Here is a 22,726-nt window from a genome sequence, read left to right as displayed (position 1 = left end):
TCAGTCTTAGTTCCTATTATTAATGGAATTCAAGTGTAGCAGCTGATTTCCATCTCCATTAGATGTTGGCAGTTTTTCCATCTTTTGTGCTGGATTTCACTAAAGTTTTGTGCTGCACGTCACATCCTGAAAACAAAAAGAAAGCCATCATATTTGACATGATGACATGTTTTAATTTTTGAGTTCTTAGTGGTCACCCTGGCTGGATTGGTCAGTGCTGATTAACAACTGTAAACTATAATGTGCAGGAACCTGTTGCATAGAATTACGGTAAAATACGGTTTTCAAGGTCGACATTGTATAACCATTGAGAGTAACAATGTACTTTTCTAAGGTTAAAAAAATACAACCAGACCCACATCTCCTTTCTGTCTTTTTACAAATACTTCAATCAGAGAAAACGGCTTTGAGCTTAACTTCTCTTTCCATTCCTGTTAAAGAGTCATTGAAACTGGTAATTAAATGAATATCAAAATCATCAGTAGACTTAATGTGTACCCTGAATTTGATAAGACGACTTTCCAACTGTAAAAGACTCATACAATCTTATTGTCTCCTTAGTCCATTGACAGTTTCATCATTATAACAAACAAGTAAACATCATACACACCACTGATGACCCAAATCTGGGGAATGATGGCGCGCCCCGATGGTCCAGACAGTGAAGTACAGCATCATGGACGGAGGCAAAAAGACATCTCTTTGTTATTAACTCGCAGAAGAGATCACCACGCTCCAACTGCTCGACCACCGAAGCTGAAGAAAAGAGTTTACATCACCACTAAGAGAGAGACCTAACAGTGAGACAGGAATATGAGGAGGGGTACACTTACCCTGACAACCAGCCATGTAGATATCGATATCAATCTCATGGAAGTCCTTAAAAATCTGTAAAAATAATACATATTGAAGGTGTCACAGCAAATCATCGGTTTGGATTCAAATGTGCCATCAACTGAATGCGCCACTAGTCAAGAATGCATTTAATCAGTTTATAACTCTACCGTTCTCTCCTGAACCTCCAGGGGAGGGGAGGGGGGCTAAATGTTATAAATGCCTCTTGACACTTAAACATTCAAGGGGATAGTAAGGGTCTATAGGTCCGCTTCCTTTCTAGTCTTTTAAAACAAGCAGAAATGTTTGTAAGATGTGCAGGATGTTCATATTTACATTTTTCATCATCTTGATGGCCACTGTATCAATGAAGTTAGCAGTGGAGAGGTCAAGGATGATTGAGTGAATGTCCCATGTCCACTTCCCCAGAGACCCGAGAGAGATCCGCTCCAGATCACGACTTAGGGTGTCATCACTGCTGGAGCCCAGAGTGGTGGTGTCTCCGTCCTGCTGCTCGAACATCCATCCCAAACTGGTGCTGTCTGGATCTCCTCCTTTTAGGTATTCCCATCTGCAGTTTCCGTCTGGTGTTGACAGTGTGGTTGGCATGACGAACACAGTCCTGTTCTCCCTCTCAGTCCAGTGCTGCTCATCACTCTCTAGAACGTTCCCATCCATGTATTCACCTCTCCAGTGGCTGGCCTCTTCCTCCACGGAGAACACTGTTGCTCTCTCAGCCCGCCTCTGAGGATTGGGGAGTAAAATTGCACGAGTTATCGGTTAGCTTTTTTGAGGAGATTGACCATCGGTGCCCTTGCTCTATCCAGGGCTCTCAGGTGTTTAATCAATATTGACAGTGATTCCATAATATGAATCATTTCCAAGACATTACCGCTCTCTTGGCTTGTCTTTTTGCTTGTCTTTCTGCTCTCTTTTGTCTACGTTTCTGTTTGGCCTCCTGTCTTCTCTTATAGATAATCATTTTACTGATATCAAGCCCACTCTGGGAAACACAAGGAAGAAAAACAAAACATAGGCATAGGCGAAATGAATCATTTCTTTCATAAATAGGCGACGCAAAAAGACCACAAACCTTCTCCTTCAGGGCTTCTAAATAAAGATCAGCGTTAGCAAAATATACTGTAGCAGAAGAACGGAATATCGTAACACCTGGAATCTCTCTGGCCTGCCAAAAACAGAAATTTAATTAGGATTTTTTGCTGTCAGTGGAGAAAAGATTTGATTTATGGCTTCCTGTCATTCTGTTCTACCTCTCTGTGGGTCTCTATATCCACATACAGCTCTGTTTCTGGAACCTTTCCCAAAACAGAGTATGTTGGCCTGAGGATGGGAAAATACATGTAATTACAAGAGCAATATAGTTGTAAATATTTATATGGCACTTCTGACATATGTAAGTGAGAAATATGATGATTGATGAGTCTTACAGCTGGGTTCTGAAGATGACGGTAAGCAAGGCAAAAGTAATGGATGCCGCAAGACCCAGATCAAGATTGAAGAGTATCGTTGACACCCAAGTGACCAACCACAGCACCTAAGGGGAACAGCATGACATCTTTCTATGTCCCAGAGCATTTTAAGGTGATGTGTTGGTCACAAAAGAAGTGATTCTCTCACCAGATCGACCTTACTGCTCCTCCACAGTGTGATTATATCAGAATACTGCTTGAACATACCCTTCAGGTTTACAAAGACAATTGAAGCCAGGACTGCCTAAAACAGGCACAGGCACACGTGATAAACTGAGTATACGCAATCACAGAAAAAAAAAAACATTATATCAAACAAAGTCTGCCATGATTCATAGATTTTTTTTTTTTAGATGTATAAATAAGTGTGCAACAAAACTCAACAAAACCTTTGGTAGCTCCTGGAAAAGGGGACCAAGTTTCAATATTGCGACCAACACAATCACAGCTGATGCTAATCCAGCCATCTGCAAGAACACAACAAAGGTGGTTGATGGGTTAATGAATGAAGTGTGTTTGATACACTAAAATGTCTTTTTCTGCCTCTGCACCGGTGGCAGCCCTAAAAGACTTTAGCAGTCAAGGTCAAACTGTTCTTTACTGAAAAATATACAGTAAATCAACCACATGTATTTTTTAAGACCTAAAACAGCGGGTCATTAACTGAACGAACTAAATAAACCAACTTAATATATCCTTTTGTTGTTCTTGCTTGCTTTGCTTTTAACTTCAGTTGACCACCCACTTGAGTTTTTCCTCCGGTCGTCTCCTGAATGAGACTTCGAGACATGGAGGAGCAGACCGAGTAGCACTGGAAGAACCCACCCACTACATTACTGAGACCCAGCGCTACCAACTCCTGCAGCAGAAAGGAGAGGCAAAAATAGAGAAATTAAATACATGAAAATAACAGCGTGCTACAGATTTTAGCAGAATCCATTTCCATTTCACCTGATTACTGTCCACCTTGTATCCATGCTTCAGAGCAAATGTTTTTCCAAGTGAAATTGATATGGCATATGCGACTAGGGCCAATGCAAAAGCATCACCAATAACTTCCCCAAAAATGCTCATCTCTGGTACCCTGGGAGAGATTAGGCTGGAGAACACAAGAGGGAGGGAAGTTGGAGCTAAAACCGATTGAATCATGACTGAGAACTATTATGACATCGGTGTCGCTGGAATCCAGAAGCTCACCCGCTAGGAATCTCTCCAACAACTGGAACAGTGTAGTTGCTATTCAGGTGAGCATAGTTTGAGATCAGTGTTGCTGCCACAATCTGAAAAAAATCACATCAAACACACAGATCAGCAATATAAACACAGTCAAAAAGAAGCCACAGTTCACATCAAAAATCTTCAACGTCACTCATTAAAGATCTAGTCAATCATTTTCTGAGCCTGGACCTAATTATTAGCTCTAAGTATTTCCTTTTTGCTGTGAGCTGCACAAACGCGGAGGCCTGTCACAACCACTGACTCAGCTCCGTGGTTCCACTGTGTCGGCGCCTTTTCAGCACTGCAAAATCAGCATCAGCGTCGAGCACTGAGGTGATAACATAAAGAGGCCAGAGAGTGTGTCCTCGTGTCAACTGACTGTGATGAGCTCCACTGGGATAGGCACTGGCAGCTTTGGACTGAGGAAAGAGTTGAGCTCCTTCGCTGCAAGTAGAAAGACCATGGACACAGCACTGACGGCCAGCGTGGGGAGATGGGTCTGGGGAAGCAAGCTGCACACATCCTTCAAAGTCTGAAAATGAAGAAAGATAAAGCAGTATTAGGACGAGACTACTGCACACAAAAAGACATGAGCGCTGAGGTGCACTGGGTTTGCTCCTTGTTAAATGACAGGGCTTACAATTGCTTTTCCACTTGCGTGTCCAATTTTCTCATATTGTGCTGACACATTACTTTCAAAAACAATTACAAAATATAAAAGTGTGAAATTTTTAATCACAAGTCTATGACATTTACTTCCTATAAATAAATAGTGTTATTTTCCCGAAATACTACTACTACTACAAAAAAAAAAAAACATGTCAGTACTCACATACACCAAGGACAGGGGGCCACTAAAACGTGTTGGTGCCACTCCAAATATGTATTTCAGTTGTGCCACCACTGCGTGGGCTGAAGCAGCTGTTGTATAAGCCCGAACCAGTGGTTCAGATAAATACGTTCCCACAAATCCAAACTTCACCAAGCCCAGTACCATCTGTACACACCAATATTTACATTCACGTGAGGTTTGGCTGCAAGAGGACATTGACACTGCAGCATGATTTTTAGTTTGGTTGACCTGAATAAGTCCTCCCAGGACGGTCGTAGCAGCTGCCACCTGCACCCTGTACGAGTCCCGAGCAGTAATGTCAACCTCTGTAGTCGCGTTGGTCCCATTCATGATCAGGAAGTCGATATCTGGAGCTAGCCTCTCTGTCACAGAGCCCACCATGATGCTGAGAACAGCAAACGTGCCTAAATACAAGAAATTGTAGCAAAATATTACCACAAATAAAATAAGTGCCACTGTACAAGACCTTTTTCTACTTACCTATTGAAATATGACGCGATGTTCCAAAAAAAAAGTAGACTAATGCTGGATAGAGGGATGTGTAGAGCCCAAATACAGGAGGCAAGGAGGCCAGCAGTGCGTATGCCATACCTGTGGGACGCATGAGCATAAAATAAAAATGTACTAATATGTGTTTGATAATGTGTTAGGAGGTCTTGTACAGAAAAATAATCATGATTACATATCCTTTATTTTTCAAGAGGGAAATTCATTTTCTTCAGGTCAGTGTACAAATAGATGATAAATAATTACTTAAAATAGACCCATTAATTTCAAGAAGGTGCATTATTTTAAATAGTCACATAATGATAATTATTACATTAAAACCCCTAAAGCGCCACCTGCTCTTCTCCCTCACAACAAATTCCCAGTATAAGGGGTGGGGGGGCTGGGGGGGGGGGGGTTCAACTATTTTGAATTTATATGTTTATGCTAAACACAGCTTATCTCATACATTCTAACCATTGCACTGTTGCGCTCTGTACATTAAATTCTGGATCAGGATCACCTTCCAAACTATTTGTCATGTCCCAAATAATGTTCATGGAAACGGTCTGTCTGCATGCACACTATTTTACACAGTGAATCTCAAACATTCATCAGACAAGACAGACTTCGTGATCAGCTGGTGGATTTAAAATTAGAAGACGCTGAAAATAAAATGAATGTGACCGATGTGGAACATCATCATACCTTGCGGCAGGTGCATTATGCCCACACTGATGCCAGAAATGAGGTCTGGCATTCCATAGTCCCAGACTGAGTATTTGGGCAGCCAGTATAACACTGGTAAGCTGCTCACCACACTGCGTTTGAGCCTGGGTACTGTACATCTTGAATGGGTTTGAGGGACACAGAGACATATTGGCTTATTTTGGTCATGGTCATGATACTTGAACAGATTTACAAATACAACAAAGTCACACAAAATCAGACCTTAAACTTTGTCTTACCTTAAGGAATCTTTAAGCAGCTCAGTCAAAGGAGGGTGAGTGTCAGCATATGATTTTCTCTGTGCTAGCTCTTCCAGTCTCTGCTCATCAAGTACTTCTCTCTCCACTCTGTATTTCATGAATCTTTGTCTTGATTCCATTATGACTCAATCTGTCAAACTACACGTTCAAGCTCTCATAATAGAGTATGACAGATTTATTCCAAAGGTCCTTGTTTGCTGTAACCTGTCCACGAGTCTGTCTAACAAAAGCTTCCATACTACAGCCACCCAACTGTAGCTGCATGTGTACATCATACTGCCTAATGGTTAACTTCACTCAGGATGTTCCGGGCAGGCCAATAAACAAGTAATTGTGGTCTGAAAGAGATAAAAATTAACTCTGTTGAATTGTAATTGATGCTTGACCAGCGCTTATTCATCCTTTCTGTTGTTTTTTCCATTCAAAAGCAAAAGTGGAGCTAATGAACCATGACAGATCATCCTAAGTGTCAATAGCTGTGCTCAAGTATCTCTGGAATAAATGGACCAGTGGCCAGTTAATGTCCAACAATTTAACAGCAAGTCCAATTTTTATATTTATGTAAAATCATTTATGAAAGATAATTCAATTTGAACTTGAGAGGAGGGAGGTCTGATGTATAAAATATCTGGGCATACTGGGCCTTTAAGAAAGAATGAAATCGGAATCCAAGCTGGGAGCTATGTGTCATGTCAGTCATTCCACAGCTGCATGTACGTGACCAAAGCTAACAAACTGCTGAACTGATGAATTACCCCGAACAGGGTGAAATATAATACGTTAAACATTATAAATGATCATAAAATTATATATTCTAAATAACAAAACGATGCACAATATCCCTCCCTGCTAAGAAAAGCTCCTCTCTCCTGGCCGCTCAATTCCATGTGACCCACTTGTTGTTTGCCACCATACTGTCTATTTTGGGGTTAGTTGCTCAGAGGAGCCCTGCAGGAGAGGGGGTGCATATCTTTTTCTCTTGCAAAAGTTCAGACCATTGCTAACCCCGTCTGACTGATACATTTAGCAGAATTGACAACGCATTCGGAAAAACATGGCAATTTAAGGGCTTTTTAGATTCAAGATAACAGAAAACGGAAGAATCTGATGACTTTGGTAAGTCTTTTTTACATTGAATGCTGCATCACTTTGACAACTAACTTGTAAAAGGCAACGTACTTTAGTTGAATTCCAAGTATTTGCTTTATCTAATGCTCATTAGAGAATCTCCTTCATAAAAGGGTAGCTGCTGAGGTGTGAAGCCTCTTGATATACCTAACTTATGTAGGTCAGAGGTTCTCAACCTTTTGAGTTGCCACCCAAAGAATAATCAAGTTGGTGTTTGCCATCCCCCATGTGTGTTCCTGCCTTGTCACTTTTGCCTGCACACATGCAAATCTTGTTTGGCTTGATCTTCTTCACATTCAACAAGAGTATTTTCGACCTTAAAGAACAATACGGGAAAGCAAAGCTTTCTCAGTTTACTGAGGCAAATGTTGATATGAAAAAAAAGAAAACTGTACAGCATTATAGACATACGAGTCTATTTATACAGGCCTTCTCACAGTGGCTGAGAGCTACTGATGTAGGTTACACCAAACATTCATAGGATGGACATTTCCCCAAGCCTTACAAAAAGCAAAACCGATAAGGTTAAACACGCAAACAAAGCTTCACGCTGTTGCTGACCAATTGAATTTGAAAATATTATTGATGTGCCTCTCCCTAGGTTTTTAGAGAAAGCTTCACCACTATTTTTTGGATGCCAAAGACCCTTATTGTAATTTTATCAGTACTACTGCAACACTGACGCAAAATGGATTTTCGAGCCAAACATGGACTGGAGCTGCTTGATCAGCTGAGGAGGATGAGGGACACGGAGCATCTGACAGATGTGGTTCTGGTTGCTGAGGGTATCAGCTTCCCCTGTCACCGGGTAGTTCTGTCTGCCTTCAGCCCATACTTCCGAGTCATGTTCACGTGTGGCTTGCGAGAATGCAACAACAGAGAAATATTCCTGCGTGACACTCCTGCAGACAGCTTGGCTCTCCTCTTGAACTACATGTATTGTTCAGATCTTCCTCTCACTAATGCAAATGTTCAAGGCATCTCCATCGCAGCTTTTCTCCTGCAGATGGACGAAGTCTTCACTCGCTGCCAGCTGCACATGACTGAGAACATGGATGCTTCCAACTGCCTCGGTGTGTATTACTTTGCCCGAGACCTTGGTGCAGAAGAACTGGCTGACCATGCTCAACGCTTCCTACGGCAGCACTTTGTTCAAGTGTGTCAGAATGAGGAAGTGCTGGAGCTGGAGGCACATCAGCTGGGAAAGCTCCTCACTTCAGATGACCTTAATGTATCAAGAGAAGAGACCATTTTGGATGTGGTCCTCCGCTGGGTCAAACACGACACTCTGATGGATGGAGAGGTACGTAATCGGCACCTACCAGAGCTCCTCAGGAAGGTCCGCCTGCCCTTGATAAACCCAGATTATTTAAACGAGGCAATGAAGAGGAATACGGCTCTGCTGGCTGATGCTGAATGTCTGGAGATGATGAACCTAGCCTTGCAGGCCACAGCAATGCACCCTTCAGCTTCACCACGCAAACTAAAGCTGCGGTATGGGATGGAGACCACAGACCTCCTGCTCTGTGTTGGTAATGACAGCGGCGGGATTAGGTCAAGATACGGCAACTACGGTGATCGCAGCTTCTGCTTTGCCCCATCAACAGGCCGAATATACTACATCACTTCCCCTCGCTATGGAGAGGCTTTGGGGTATGTGTGTGCTGGGGTTGTGACTGAAGACAATAACATTATAGTCGCAGGAGAGGCCAGCGCACGCAGAATGGCCCGACAAAAGGACGCGAAAGTTGAGATCTTCAGGTAAGACTGATATATCTGATTTGATAAATGAACAGCTGCTCACCCCACAAAGCTAGCACTGATTGTTTTCTGGGGTTGCCAGGTACAAAGTAGAGGCCCAAGGTTGCTGGGAGTGCTTGACGTCAGCAGAGTACCGGGATTCTTACGGTCTTGGGTCACTGGGAGACACTCTATACCTGATGGGTGGGCTGATGAAGCTGAAGAACCAGTTTCTGATCACTAACTGTGTGGAGCGATGGTCTGTTCAAGGAGGACCCTGGCGCAGCGCAGCACCCCTGCCAATGCCGCTTGCTTATCACAGCGTGGTCAGGATGAAAGATCGTCTGTATGTGATTGGTGGTCGAACCCCACAGGTGATGTCACACGCCTTTACACACAGCATAAAAGAAACTGGGAAACATTTGGGACTTCAGATGGCCAGAAAAATGTCACTTTTTTTGACTACATCATATATGGAAAAAGGAATTCGGAGATCCATCACAGCCCAATTTCTCCACAACTTAGCTTGCTAATTTGGAGCCTAGTGTGTATCAATAATTGACAAGCGAACCTGATACATTTCCAGTATAAAGCCTGATGATTAGAACTCACTGCTCACGGTTTACAATTTAACATTTGTCAATCTAAGATTGGATATTTGATGTGGTTTTTGAGACAGGATGTTTTGGACAGGATAAATTAATTTTAATCAACCATGGTGAAACTGCACTGATGTTTAGAACTGCACATAATCAAAAATGGAGGTATGAGATAAGAACAATTCTCTATTTACACTTCTAAAGGATGTTCCTTCAAAGGTACTTTTGATTCCTAACATTAAAAAGTGCACCCTTTATCTAAAAGAAAGGGTGCAAACTGAACCGAAGGGCAAACAAAGGGTACCCCAGCAACAAGCCTGACAGCCTTTAACTGGTACCTCTTGTTTTGAGTGTTTTCAGTTTGATCGTATTTAATACACAACTAAATAAACACAAATGCAGAACATTAATACATTTAAAATGTACCAGTTGCTGGATAAGGGATTCATCTCTGACTGCACCTGCTCTGTTTTGTCATGGCCCTCACTCCCTCCGGACCATCCAGTCATACCGGCTGGATGATGAGCCCGACCGTCTTAGTAACCGCCTTCTGGAGTATGACCCAAATGCAAACAAGTGGACTGAGCTGGGTCCCATGAAGTACTCCAAATACCGTTGCAGCGCTGTTGTACTCAACAATGAAATTTTTGTGATGGGTAAGATTAAATCACCCCTGACCCCTGATCACAATGGATTCTGTAAGAATTGGTTAGAAAAATGATGGACAAATCTATTTTTCATCTCTAGGGGGCATTGGCTGTGAGGGTGCAGACCGCGGTCAATCACGCCACTGTCTCGATGCTGTGGAAATCTACAATCCAGATGGAGATTTCTGGAGAGATGGACCTCCTCTCCCCTGTGCCCAGCTTTCACTGCGCACGAATGCCTCAAATGCAGGAGTGGTGGGAGGAAAGATTTATGTGTGTGGATACTACAAAGGAGCAGGTAAGGTCAAATATTTAGGCACAAATTAGTGCTGCACAGTTTGGTACAAAAAAAAAAAAAGAGAGCTACATCGGCATTTTCAATATAGTTAATGGTATCATGAGTTTACTTGCTTGGATATCAAGAAATAGAATTATCTCTCAAGTGTACAACCTTCTCGTATTGTAAACTATAAATGCCATAGTGATATCCTTCTGTTTCTGAACTCAGATCGTCATGACAACATAACAAAGGACATTTTGGAGCTGGACCCATGGGAGAAGCGCTGGACAGTGGTGGCTCGGCGCACTTTGATGCATGACAACTATGACGTCTGCTTAGTGGCAAAACTCAATCCAAGGGGACTCCTGTCTCCACCTGAGGACTTACTGAAACTCTGACACCCAAAAACGTCAAAGTCTTTGTCTAGAAAAGGAATTAATGCACTTACATAGCTGGGCCAAATGCAATTATTGATTTCAAGCAGCAGAGAAGGAATTAGTGGTCTGCATGAAAACTGATCTGCAATGAATTCCTAGTATCCTGGTAGAGCGACGATTTGAATATGTAAATACAGTATTTTTGCCGCTTTTTGTCTTTTTCCTGTAACAAAGATTGATTTTCTGTAACCTGCAGTTGTTGTTTTACTGAGATAGTTTTAAAGCAGTAGATTTGTCTCTTGTTGACATACATTATGGGAATTATTATGGATTTTTGCCTGAAATCCCGTACTTATGTCACTGTAGCTCTAATAAACACGCACCTCATCCTCAACCGTGGTTTTCGGTGAGATGTGATTGTTTTAAATCTAAAACTTGGACGGGCAGATTATCAAGTACGGCTCATTAAAACAAAGTCATTCAGGAGCTCTTCTCGGTACCCTGCATCCATGAAAGCTGTTTTTATTGAATGCCTTATAGAAAAGAAAATTCTTAACAAAATAACTCTGAAGTGGTGTCCAATTAACAGATATAAACTGATACGAGTGTTGTAGGGACACATTGAAAGTTAAGTGACATGAAATTGATGTTTTCCAAACCTTGTTTATTTTTCACTTGCATGTCAGCTGCTAAAATACAGAAAAGCTTAGAGTCAGAAACTTAATTAAAAGTCAGCAAAGCAACTGAACTGGTACCGGGTGATAACAGGGAAAAAACAGGAAGTACATTTAAGGAAACGGTTTCTTTTTTTTTAACTATTTGTTTTTATTTTTATTCTTATAGAAGAAACATTGACAACATACAATGAAACATAGAAAGAAAAAGTTTTCAAGTGCAATTCTTCAAGCATCACTTGGCCAGTAATATCTTTTTATGTTCTTTTAAACAACAAAACAACAACCGTGTTCATTCTTAGCTCAAGGACGTTGGCTGCAACAGTCAAACGAATATGGTTTGACATTTATTTCCCTGGATCCTGAAAAAGGAGAGAAAAGGCCTTCAACCATCTTCTAAAAGTTAATACCGGAATAACAATCAGTGCCAAACAACTGCCAGAAGCCATCGGCTTCCCCAGGGGGAGGTATTTTGGACTCGCTGGACAGCTTCTCTAAGACTGAATCGACTCCCGTGGGGGAACTGTTACTGTCCTGAGACCAGCAGCTGAGAGGGGTGATGAGACATCCTGCAGTTTCACTGGATCTGGTCTTTTGGCTCAGAGGCACTGGACTGTCTGGTTTGAGACTGCCCTGGTCGGGTGCGCTCTTCAGACCCTGACGCAGACAGAGAGGCGCTGAACTATTCAAGTGTTTGTTGCACTTCATTAGAGGTTTGCTGTTTTCATCCTGAACGTGGCGCCTGCTTCTGGGGACCAGCGGTCTCTTCTTGCCCCGTTTGAAAACTCTCAAAGTGGACTTTCTTCTTCCTGTGATGCCTCTGCGATCCTGAGTGGGGACCTCAACCTGATTTTGTTCAAGGTTGATGGATGACAGCGACTGCTGGCTCTCCAGCTTGTTGTCCTGTGCTGGTGAAGTCTGTATCGCCGTGTCTGTTCCTCTCTCAGCACAGATTTTGGCTGAATTCTCAGACACTAAGGAGTTCAACAGCTTCAGCGCCTCTTCGAGCATCCGTAGCTCTCGCTCCTGCTCCTCCCGCACACTCTCCAGACCACGCTTTAAGCTCTGAATATTTGACCCAACTTCAACACTAGTGTCTCCGCTCTGAGGAATATCAAAGAATAAAACTAATCATGCAACAAGGGGGAGCTGCATTTGTATTGAATTTAATCAACATGCTATTCACCTTTTGCACTCTTTCTCCCAGTTCTGCTATCGTGTCTTCCTGGGAGTTTACTCTGTGTAGCAAGGCCTCTAACTGCTGTGAAATGTCACTCTGGAGACTGTTGAAATTATTTTGTACTATAGAAAAATAGAACATGATAGAAATTAGCATATTTACAGACATTAAAAACTCACTGATTTTACTTTTCTGATGTCAATAAAATGAATGGTTCGTGTCAAAATGATGTGACGCTTATCACTGGGCAAACAACACCATCTACTGGTGATAAATTATACTACTCCTTAAGGCAAGTACAACTACCTTAACAAGTACTCATAAACCAGAACCCATCAGGAAACTTACAGGTTGATGAAAAATTGTTAAATTTTTCCAGGACCGTTTCAAGGCCTACAGAAGTATTTTTGTCTGTGCCAGCGATCAGTTGTTGAATCTGAAAAAAATGTCAGCATTAAAAAAAATAAAGAAAGAAATAAAATACATGAAGAAAATAAAAAATAGAAAAATGGCAAAAGCGAATAATCACTTACGTCAGTCAGAGCTTCTCGAATTTGTAGACATTCTTTGGTTAAATTATCACTGATAAAGTAAACAAGACAAACAGGGATTTTAGAAAATTTTTGATAGTCACACATGTATAAAATCTGCGAGCTGCATGTCTCTAATATTATTTTTCTACTACCTGTCTGTTTTCTCTTTTGCTTTTTTCCTCTCCTCCTCAAATTTATCCAGTATTCCAAAAACTTTGGATTTGTCTGATTCTCCAAACAGAAGAGGTTTGCTGTGATAAATGCTTGAAAACTTTGGCTCACTTCCCTAAATAGAGACAAATTACTGACATTGTGTTGTATAAAAACACTGGACATACGTACACTTTTCATATTTTACATTTTTCTGAGGGATCCTAAATCCCTCTTTATGGTCTTACAAAGAGGTTGGTGGTTTTCTCATGCTAAAACCAATTGTGTAACTGTCCAAAATCTACCTGCATGTGCACTGAACTTTAATAAACTCATTGGACTGTAGAACAGAGCTCCCACATATTTTTCTCCAAATAATAATCTTTTTCAATTAATCTGACAATATTTTTTGATTGCTTTGTCCCCCAAAAACAGAACCTGCCTAACCTGTAAAATATATATATATATATATATATATATATATATATATATATGTTTTTTTTTTTTTTTTTAGTTTAATGCACTTTGGTTAAGAAAAAAAAATCTTGGGTACCTGGACCTGTTTTTGAATGCTACTTTTGGTCATAATTCTGTTAAGTTACACCAGTAGCACTCCACTCTTCTCTGAAAATCCCAAATACATTTGATCCAGTAATTAGGTACTCAATACATGATCGTTATGAAAATAGCAGTAGATTAATTTTCAGTCAACCCATTGAGTCCATAGATTGTTTTTTTCAGATCTGCACATTGCCAAGCCAGCTGTCCCATTTGCTGATTAAATGATACTTTACATCATAGCCTACATGTGCAACATTAATGCTGTTAACCTGGTGTTGCCGCCTCTTCCAGGCGCCTTCATTACGGCATACCTCCATCTCACTGAGAACCACCAGGAGAACAAGATGCTCATACTCACCTCCTGAGAACTTTGTTGAGAGTTCCTGGATGACAAACTCTGATCTTGAGACATGCCCTGAGAATTTTCAGGCCAAAACTGTGACCCAAAGAATAACTGGGAATCTGAGAAGCTGGAGTAGCCACTGGTGGTCACGTTCCTGTTGATTGTGTGGTTTCCACCGTGATGAAAGATAATGGGGGTAAAGACAGTTGCTAATGAAGAGTCCAAATTACATGGAGTCATCAAAACTGTGTAACATTATAGATGGTTAAAAGTAAAACACAAGTTTTAGTGATTGTACACCAATGATTTAATCACCTGCTTCCGGTTTGGATGCTCAGCATTTCCTTTATGTTCCTTGCGTGATTCATTGCTTTCGGTGACCTGCTTCTAAAGGTAGAAAGTCGCCGTAAGAGGAGCAGCCTCGCGGTGTATAAATGTGCTGTGGTCAAACTGAGCTGGCTTCAATAAACAGAGCCCAGCCCGGTTAACTGTGACCAGAAAAGGGTGCAAAGTCCTTACAACATGTTCATCGTGTTACAGTAGGGTTTCATAACATTGTTGCTTCAGTATATAAAGATTAAAGGTAAAATAGACTTACGGTTAGCATACTGAAGAGCCTCGTCTTTGATACGAATATTCAAGACTCCCGCCAACTGAACGAGGCTAGGCTGCATTCAAGGACCGTCGGAAAAAAAATCCTGAGTCTCATGTACACGCACGGAGTAATTGGGAGCGGGCATTTTGGTGTTAGAAAATAACAGACGCTGAATGGGGCTCCGTTGTTTCAGTATCGCTAAATGATGATGTCAACAAACAGAAATCAGAGAAAAAATTTCCGTGATTGCATTTTTCTTATAGGTCTTCCGCAAAGCAGAACCATAATATTTGGTGAAGAAGCTGCTCTTAGGAATAACGCTCCTATCTGGAACAAGTTTCAAGAGGAGATGAAAAGAACCAGTCATATTGATATATTTTTTAATATATAGATGTATTTTTTTTTTACATATATTCATTCTAATTATCATGTTTACTGTTCTCATCTGTAATCATTTTATTTTATACTATTTTGAAAATGATACAAACAGTTCTACAATAACTGTTTCATTTATGTTTTGCCCATCAATTGCATTTTTAATTTTAAGTCATCTATTTTTATTTTGATCATCGTCTTATTGTTGCCTTACTAATACCCTTCTTTGATGGGTCAGTGTGTATTGATGCTAAAGTTTGTAAATCTATTTTTTTTAATCTTTTCTGTTTTGTAAGTGACTCCTAAAATGAATTTCCCATCATTTGTTTGAAAGTTGCTATATAAATAAAAACTTGACTAAATCATTTATTATCATCATCATTATTATGATTATTGTTGATTTCCATGCTTATTTATATTTTTATAATCATTATGTGGCAAAAAAAATGTAATCCCATGATTCCTCTCTAAATGAATTTTTCAAAAAAAACCTTTGGGGTTTTATTTTGAAACTCGCACCCGGAAGTGTACACGCTAATTGAAAGCGGACAGCTGAGAACTACGCACTGAAAGATTATCTGTGGTTGAATCGCAGAGGTGTGTCGATGACAAGCCTACCGATAACTGAAAGTGACTTATATGTACAATTTCAGCGGCTTAAAGGATCCGACCTCGTCTAAATCACACTTAGGTGTTTGGTCGGGCCAGAGCCCAGTGTGCGGCCGGTGAGTGAACTTTTAGTGTGTCCAGATTCACTAATGTTCAGCGATACATACTGTGTTTCGACAGTGAAACGTTGCTAATTAGACGTGTGACGTATGCAAGCTGTAAATGAGCAGACCTGCCTAGCTACCGTCATTAGCTGAGTCTGTCTGCTAGCTCAATCACTGCATAACTTCATCCAGTGGCAGGTGCTAGCTAGCTAACCGTCACTCAATTAACAATGACGTACGTTAGGTTTGTGACAGGGTTGTATTCTTCTTCTACTGTATATTTCATACATTAGCTATTTATTTATTTCCCGAATTATGACTGCGCATATAAAATAAAAACGAAGATATTAGATGAAAATAGTAAGGTCAAACTGAGAGTAAAGTGACAGGTGTATCATGTGAAATGACTTGAAGGCAAAGACCATTCTCTCATACAGAGTCAGGGGTGATTCATTTGTGTATTTTGAGTGCAACCCTGGCAAACAAGTGCATTTTTCTTGTTTTTAAGGGAACAGATAATCTGTCTTTTTTTTCTTTTTCTTTTTTTTTACAATTAATTATTAAATTAACAGTATACCTAAATTGTCTGTAAAAACTGTCAAATCTACCACCTATACTATAAAATCCTTTTTTGATTTAGAAAAAAGAAGCCAGAATTATTGAACAGACAAGATCAGAATATGTAAACAGGACTTCAAACCTGACTAGGCATTTTTACGCTTTGGTTTCAGCATCTTGAACAAAATCAATAACACATGTCAAAGCCCTCATTTCCTTGTCACTCATCAACCGTGTAACCTAGTCGGAGTGATCGATCTGATTCCGCTGTGCTTGATCTTTCGTCAGGTATGGCTCTGTCATTCCTTGTGGTCTTGGCTGCAACGGTGATTCTTATCAGACCGGAAACACCTGTAACTAAGGTAGCAAATGAATCAGTCCAAAGGTCCTGTCTGCTTTGCTCAGGTTTAATCGATTTGTTCGTTTGTGACTGTCACTCTGTCATCAGGCCTTGCATCAGAATTCTCTCGAGTGCTGCAGTGAGAAGCAGCGAGTGAACAACTCGTGTTCCAATGACACTCACTGTGAACCAGGTAAGGGGCCAAGGACCCTCTGCTTTAATGTATGGTTAAAGCTTTTTCTCCTCCTATATGTTCACATCATTTACTGAATACATTGAAAAAAAAAATCTCTGGGTTTATCTGTGGCAATATGGTAAAATCTGAATTCCGCTATTCTTTGTTAATCCAGGATTTTTAAAACTGTATTAGTCCATGTTTTTAAGTGTTTACCGTACAGGGAATTCTTAATGTAGATTTATTGTGTGATGTGTGCAATGTTGTCATGTTCACATCCATCTTGTTGTCATTAAATTGCAAGTTGTTGAACACTGTGCATAAAGTTCAAGTAGAAAAATGACAAGTGACAGATGAGAATATTATTTCCTCTCTTGATTTCTTCAGGATGCTTCTTACGTGTCCTTGAGAATAGAAACACTGTCTGCATATTCTGTGACCCTGCTGCTGTAGATGTGGAGAACATAACCTGCACCTACAGTAAGAACCGGGAACCATTTCTTTATTGTTTTGGGATCAGTAAAATATCTAAATATTTTTGTGTTTTTGCTGTGTTTTTTTTTTTTTTTTTTTAATCCTTCCCTTTTCGGTGCTTAATAGACTACACGATGGAGAGGAAAAATCATACAACTGTCACAACTGTAATTCCTAAAATTGGTAAGATACAGTCGCAGTCTTACCGATGGATTTACTCATTTCATTCTGTAAAATGTATTTATATAACTGAAGTGTAATGTGTCTACATGTCTAAATTATTTGGAAAATAAAGTTTTTCATTCAGTTTCAAGCAAACGTCTGAATGATATGAGTTTAAGAATGTAACATTGCCATATTAAATGCTTACTTGCAAACCTGTACTAGTTGTTTGTTGTGTGTTGTGTTTTTCTGCAGGAGGGCCCGGGGTGGCTGCCTCTCTTCTTCTAGGAACTCTGCTGATCAGTCTCTTCCTTATTCTCTCGGTTGCCTCCTTTTTCTACCTCAAACGCTCCAACCGACTTCCAGGCATCTTCTACCGCCGCAACAAGGGTGAGCAGTACAGTACAGTTCATCACATGCTTTCATGGAACCTGAGAAGTATGGGTTCCTTTTGTTGAAGTTCCAGCTTGTAGAAATTGGAGATTATTTTTAAAAGTTCAATATGATGCTTTCTCTGATATTCTTGGAATAGGGAGCTGGTCCTCTTCCACGGAGTTCGCCATCTTGCAACAGCATAGACAAACCTCTTTGTTTTTGTCATGGTATTGTGGTTTTTCCAGCCAGCTTTTTGTCACTGAATGCCTTTGTTCAGCAACTCTTTGGCATTTAAAAAAGAAGCTGATCTCTCTGAAGCTGGCTGTCACGGCAACCACAAAAACAAACATATTTCAGTTTGGGGGGACGGAAATGGATCAGAAAAGGGAAAGGAATCATTTTGTGAAGGAGCATTTCTGCTGCCTAGACTTTGAACAGTCAGCCGTGGGTTGTCGGTGATGGCTAACAATGTTGTGAGGTAAGAAGTTTGAGATTTTGTAGTATCACATGAGAATCAGCCTGCAGACCACCATAGGTTGCCGTACATATTTGAAGAGGAATGGCTGAGGCGGGGCGTTGTAGTCTGCTAATTCCCCACTAGATGTCACTGGATTGCTTGGTCCTGAAATGGTTATCAGACACAAGTCCTAAATGTTTCGAATAAAACTTGGTTGAATAACTAACAACGCTATGTTGCTTCACAACATTCATGCAAACCATAAGTAACCTTATTTTATTTACTTTTGCAGCCTTCATATTCCAACCAAGTGAGACAGTAAGTCAGTTTCATTCAAATCTGACACAACATTTCATGTGTCAAATTTTTCTTACTTCATTAATATTCCTTACAGAAACTGACATTTGTCCCTTTCCCCTACTAGGCTGTCATGATACCCTCCTCTACAGGTAAGAGCACAAACTTTGAAACTTGCTGAACCAGTTGTAGTGACATCAGAAGGCTTGTGTGCAGGTAGAGCCTTTTGGGCACAGAATCTGTCTGTAACTCCCTTACCTGCAATTAACCAGTCCCTGTTTTTTTTTTTCTGTAGCAGTGAGGAAGCCAAGATATGTCAGAAGGGAGCGTCCCTCTGCAACGTCAACACTGAATAGTTCCATCATTCCAACCACATCCACCACTCCAGTCTACAGTCCATAGGAAGAATGTGGGAGTGCTGGTGCAGGTAGGGGGGCCACTCAGGAACAGGTTTCTTCGATGTGAAGGTTCTATGGTACAGAAAATGTGACCAGTCAGCAGGCGACGGCCAAATATAGCAGCTGCTGCTTCTGCTCCATTCTTGACACCTGGATATTGTACAGAAGTATGATCATGACAAAAATCATTATTCTGCCTTGTCAAACTCCCCAACAGTCTCTGAAGTGTTCAGATTGAGGTTGTTTTTTTTCTCCTAATTGTGTCAACTTCAGCAGCATTTCACTCTTCCTCCTTGAAGAGTTTCCACCCTGTGTTGCCAGATTGGGCTGCTTTTTATAATTATGAGACGTAAAACCAGTTTTAGTACAAGCTTTTTTTAACGCAAGCTTATTTTGGTGCTCCTTGGGCAGGATTTCTGAACTGACAGCTAAACAAAATATGGTCCCTCTGTGTGATTGATAATGCAGCACTGCAGGCTCCCGCTGCGTTCATGTCATATCAGAGACGTGTACTCGGAGCTCCCGTTGCGATCCACGTCGCCGTTATGAGTGGGAAAATCAAAACATACCTAGCAGGTGATTGGATGAACGGACTGCCTGTCACAGTTCAACCAGAGAAGCTGTAAGTGCTTCTGGATAGCTCTGATAGAACTGCTGCTACAGCAGCATCTACACAGACCTCTACAGGGGCAGCCATTGTTGTTTTTAACAGTCACTACTTCTTGCTGCAGTAGGGATGCCATAATGCACCTTAAAAACAAACAAACTGTTCAGTACTAGACTTTTTTTTTTTGGTTCCAAGGGGAAACAAAAGTTGGTGTATATTTGCTGAATTTACAGCTCACACACACACGAATGGCTCATGAGTTCTGCCCTCACTGAAGAAGGCATTAGTTCAGTGGTAACCATAAATGACAGTAAAACCCAGTCGTGATGATGCTCTTTCTTTATTTTACCTCCTGCTGGGGAGGATTTTCTTCTCCATAATAAAACTTAGCCAAGCTAAAACCCCAAAAATGTAATACAAACCAAACTCCAGGCTTGGTGTTGTTCCACCCCTACATTACACCTCAGCCACGCCCGGATCTCTGGCTTGTCAATATTTTACTCTTGTTGTGATCGTTTGTGTAATCAGGTGCACAAGCTGTAAGCATGGGAATCGTTCCCAGCGCAGCACATAGATTGATCAATGATGACCGTCAACACAAATATCATTGGAGCTGAACTCGGTTGCTTTGATGAGGCTTCTTTTGGTCCGTCCTATCAGGCAGCAATGGTTCAGTCAGAGGGGCAGGGGAGAGGAGACACACCCCCACCACATCCCTCCTCTGCCCTTCAGTCACGACACTGCAGCGGTGCCATCAGCTAACTTTCAAATGAAGTCAAAGAATAGTTGGAATTCTGTTAGGATGACAATTATTTTTATTCAGCTTGTTGAAAATTAGATGAGATGATCACTGCCTCCTATGATTTCTAACAAATCGGCAGTATCAGTTTTGAACTTAGCCACGCAATCCTCTTTCTTTCACCTTTTAACTGCTTTGATCCTCATTAACATGTCTGGTGCTGCTGTTTATTTGATGAAAATATAAAATTCTCTTTTTTCCCTTTTGCTTTCTAAGTTTCAAAGTCATGTGAGCCATGGGAAAATGCTGATTGTAGCAATTTTTATTTAAAGCCACAGCTAGCAGGTCCTTAGCTTTGCTTAACCTAAACACAGCCAAGAAACAGTCAGTCAGGCATGTAAAAGTTCTACTTTTTGCAAATTCCTTGACCATTTTCAGACGACAGATTATTTCCAGAAAATAGATATGACTGATGTTTTGGTCCTGTCGTCGAACTGTCTGTACAGAGACAAATTTTGAATTTGCATCCCCTGAAGCATCTGCTCATTTTTTTAAGTGATGGCTTCGATGAATCGGTGGGCATCTGTCCAGGCTGAGGTGAATCCAGCCAGTGACCAAGTCGAGTGATAGTGACATGAAATATCAGGACAAAACAAGAACCCAGATTTTTTTGTTGTTGATAATTTTGTTCTTTTTAAGTTGTTTTTTTTTTTTGTGTTGTTGTTGTTTGTTTTTTGCACGTGTGATTGGTTTACATTTTGTAACTGTGCACTGTGAGTCTTACTGATTATGTGTCTAATAGCATTAAAGTTTCTCTCAGCGAGCGGGACATTTTAGGTAAAGTATTTATGATTGTCCCATTGCATTTTGTATATTTAGCATCGCATTTGTATTTATTTTTATGTGAGATCAACCAAGGTGAATGTTTTTCACAGTACTACACAACGTCATACATCATCTGCTGCATTGCACAACAGATTTCCTCAATCGTGTCATTTTTAACAAGAAAATCAATGTTTTTCAGACAAACTAATGCTGTGAGCTTTACGCAAAACTTTAAATTTTACTTAAATAGGAAAGTTTCAATTCCAACATTAATCTCAATAAACTTACAGGATCTTAGTGCACTTTACTGTCTGTAGTCACCAACTAATATCGGACCATAAATTTTACCGATACTTGCTGGCCTCTAGTGTGATTGAGATATTCTGTTGTTGTTGTTGCATAGCCGGCAATGTTACTGTTGCATAGTAAACATTACTTGACTTCTATTACCTTTGCCAAATGTTGTCTGAAGAAAATGGCTTTTGATATACGTGCCATAACTGTGCCATTCTGAGCTTTAAACACAGCCAGAAGACGTTAGCTCATGATGTAACAGGATATTTGAAAGCTATCCGGTGGCCTTTACTCCTAAAGTACCACTTTTAAAAAGAGGCTGGTTATTAACGTTTTATTTGGGACATATTTTATATCAACATTAATGCTGTAACATGTCACTTCCGTCTTCAATATTCCTCATAACGTTTCTTTTCCACTTTGCTTCCTGTGTTTGCTGTTGTACAGCTCAATACATGTACATATTGTTTTATACGAATGATGTATCGTTTTCATATTTGTGTACATATTCTTCTTCCAATGCCATGAAGATTGTTCTAAAGATGTGTGTAATGTTTGCAGAAATAAAGCACCTTTCAGTAATTATTGTCTCTGTCTAGTGCTGCAATTGGGTAGCCTTATCAAACTCAAAGTTTGGGGTTTATTTTCCATGGAAAAATAAAGTAATTTTCTGATTTCTGAGGCCAAATATTTTAAACAACGTTAATCTGTTGTTTTTTTTCTCCCGCGATACTAAAAAAATAAATGCATCTGCTTCTATTGACAAATCAATCAAAACTGAAATTAATTTAGAAAAGTTGAAGTCCCAGTCGTGCTACTGTCCCACCATTGTCTTTAAATGTAATGTAAATGTCCTTTTTTTTCTCCACATCCTTATGTTGTTATCCTGACTGAACTTTCACAAAAGGGGATAGTTTAAAAAAATAAATCTACCACGAGTGATCCATTAATTTAGATTATTATTTGAAATTGAGACTGAGAATATATTTTAAATATTGACTTTTGAGACAGTAAGAAATTGCTCTACCATAAATGATCAGTGTTTTAATGGGAATTAAATATTTAACGACAGCAAATATTTGACAAAATACTTTGTCCATTATGTTTAGTCCAAGTATGTCACGTGGCGGATATCTTCCCTGTAATAAACGTGAGACGCCGTGTATTTCAGGGCACTGAAATGTCAGCCCTCTGGTAGTGGAGGAAAGGACGTTTAGAGCAGCAGCTCCATGTGACTGGACATACTGCTCTATTAATAAC

General features: G+C 40.3%; 4 protein-coding genes across 6 annotated transcripts; 2 read left to right on the top strand and 2 right to left on the bottom strand.

The window, feature by feature from the left end:
* Nucleotides 1-580: 580 nt before the first annotated feature.
* Nucleotides 581-5,989, bottom strand: slc26a6l1 (solute carrier family 26 member 6, like 1). The gene is made up of 18 exons (XM_086200524.1): nucleotides 5,850-5,989; nucleotides 5,590-5,729; nucleotides 4,876-4,986; nucleotides 4,624-4,799; nucleotides 4,375-4,539; nucleotides 3,922-4,074; nucleotides 3,522-3,604; nucleotides 3,276-3,423; nucleotides 3,070-3,183; nucleotides 2,714-2,791; nucleotides 2,473-2,568; nucleotides 2,283-2,389; nucleotides 2,106-2,175; nucleotides 1,928-2,020; nucleotides 1,727-1,837; nucleotides 1,171-1,578; nucleotides 834-888; nucleotides 581-756 (listed from the first exon to the last, which is right to left on the bottom strand). The coding sequence occupies exons 1-18, from the start codon at nucleotides 5,987-5,989 to the stop codon at nucleotides 581-583; spliced, it is 2,424 nt and encodes an 807-aa protein (XP_086056650.1).
* Nucleotides 5,990-7,686: 1,697 nt separating this feature from the next.
* Nucleotides 7,687-11,122, top strand: kbtbd12 (kelch repeat and BTB (POZ) domain containing 12). The gene is made up of 5 exons (XM_086200794.1): nucleotides 7,687-8,759; nucleotides 8,842-9,112; nucleotides 9,843-9,993; nucleotides 10,085-10,282; nucleotides 10,493-11,122. The coding sequence occupies exons 1-5, from the start codon at nucleotides 7,687-7,689 to the stop codon at nucleotides 10,660-10,662; spliced, it is 1,863 nt and encodes a 620-aa protein (XP_086056920.1). The 3' UTR covers nucleotides 10,663-11,122.
* A 183-nt stretch (nucleotides 11,123-11,305) lies between these two features.
* iho1 (interactor of HORMAD1 1) lies at nucleotides 11,306-14,751 on the bottom strand. 2 transcript variants are annotated; one of them, XM_086200791.1, is made up of 8 exons: nucleotides 14,681-14,751; nucleotides 14,398-14,469; nucleotides 14,098-14,236; nucleotides 13,181-13,314; nucleotides 13,029-13,077; nucleotides 12,844-12,931; nucleotides 12,502-12,617; nucleotides 11,306-12,419 (listed from the first exon to the last, which is right to left on the bottom strand). In XM_086200791.1, the coding sequence occupies exons 2-8, from the start codon at nucleotides 14,448-14,450 to the stop codon at nucleotides 11,712-11,714; spliced, it is 1,287 nt and encodes a 428-aa protein (XP_086056917.1). In that variant the 5' UTR covers nucleotides 14,451-14,469; nucleotides 14,681-14,751; the 3' UTR covers nucleotides 11,306-11,711. The 2 variants fall into 2 exon arrangements, with proteins under 2 accessions (XP_086056917.1, XP_086056919.1); XM_086200793.1 differs by having other exon boundaries at nucleotides 14,398-14,570; nucleotides 14,681-14,745.
* Nucleotides 14,752-15,594: 843 nt separating this feature from the next.
* Nucleotides 15,595-22,032, top strand: c3h1orf159 (chromosome 3 C1orf159 homolog). 2 transcript variants are annotated; one of them, XM_086199503.1, is made up of 10 exons: nucleotides 15,595-15,777; nucleotides 16,612-16,685; nucleotides 16,772-16,856; nucleotides 17,226-17,318; nucleotides 17,439-17,495; nucleotides 17,730-17,864; nucleotides 18,599-18,624; nucleotides 18,731-18,755; nucleotides 18,899-19,030; nucleotides 20,904-22,032. In XM_086199503.1, the coding sequence occupies exons 2-9, from the start codon at nucleotides 16,614-16,616 to the stop codon at nucleotides 19,003-19,005; spliced, it is 600 nt and encodes a 199-aa protein (XP_086055629.1). In that variant the 5' UTR covers nucleotides 15,595-15,777; nucleotides 16,612-16,613; the 3' UTR covers nucleotides 19,006-19,030; nucleotides 20,904-22,032. The 2 variants fall into 2 exon arrangements, with proteins under 2 accessions (XP_086055629.1, XP_086055628.1); XM_086199502.1 differs by having other exon boundaries at nucleotides 18,899-22,032.
* The last annotated feature ends 694 nt before the right edge of the window (nucleotides 22,033-22,726 follow it).

The sequence above is a fragment of the Aulostomus chinensis genome, chromosome 3 (genome assembly GCF_037954235.1).
Source record: "Aulostomus chinensis isolate RoL2024-O1b breed Wild chromosome 3, RoL_Achi_v1.0, whole genome shotgun sequence".
Lineage (NCBI taxonomy): Eukaryota > Metazoa > Chordata > Actinopteri > Syngnathiformes > Aulostomidae > Aulostomus > Aulostomus chinensis.
The sequence above is the reverse complement of the archived record's forward strand: the minus strand, read 5'-3'. Positions and strand labels throughout refer to the sequence as shown.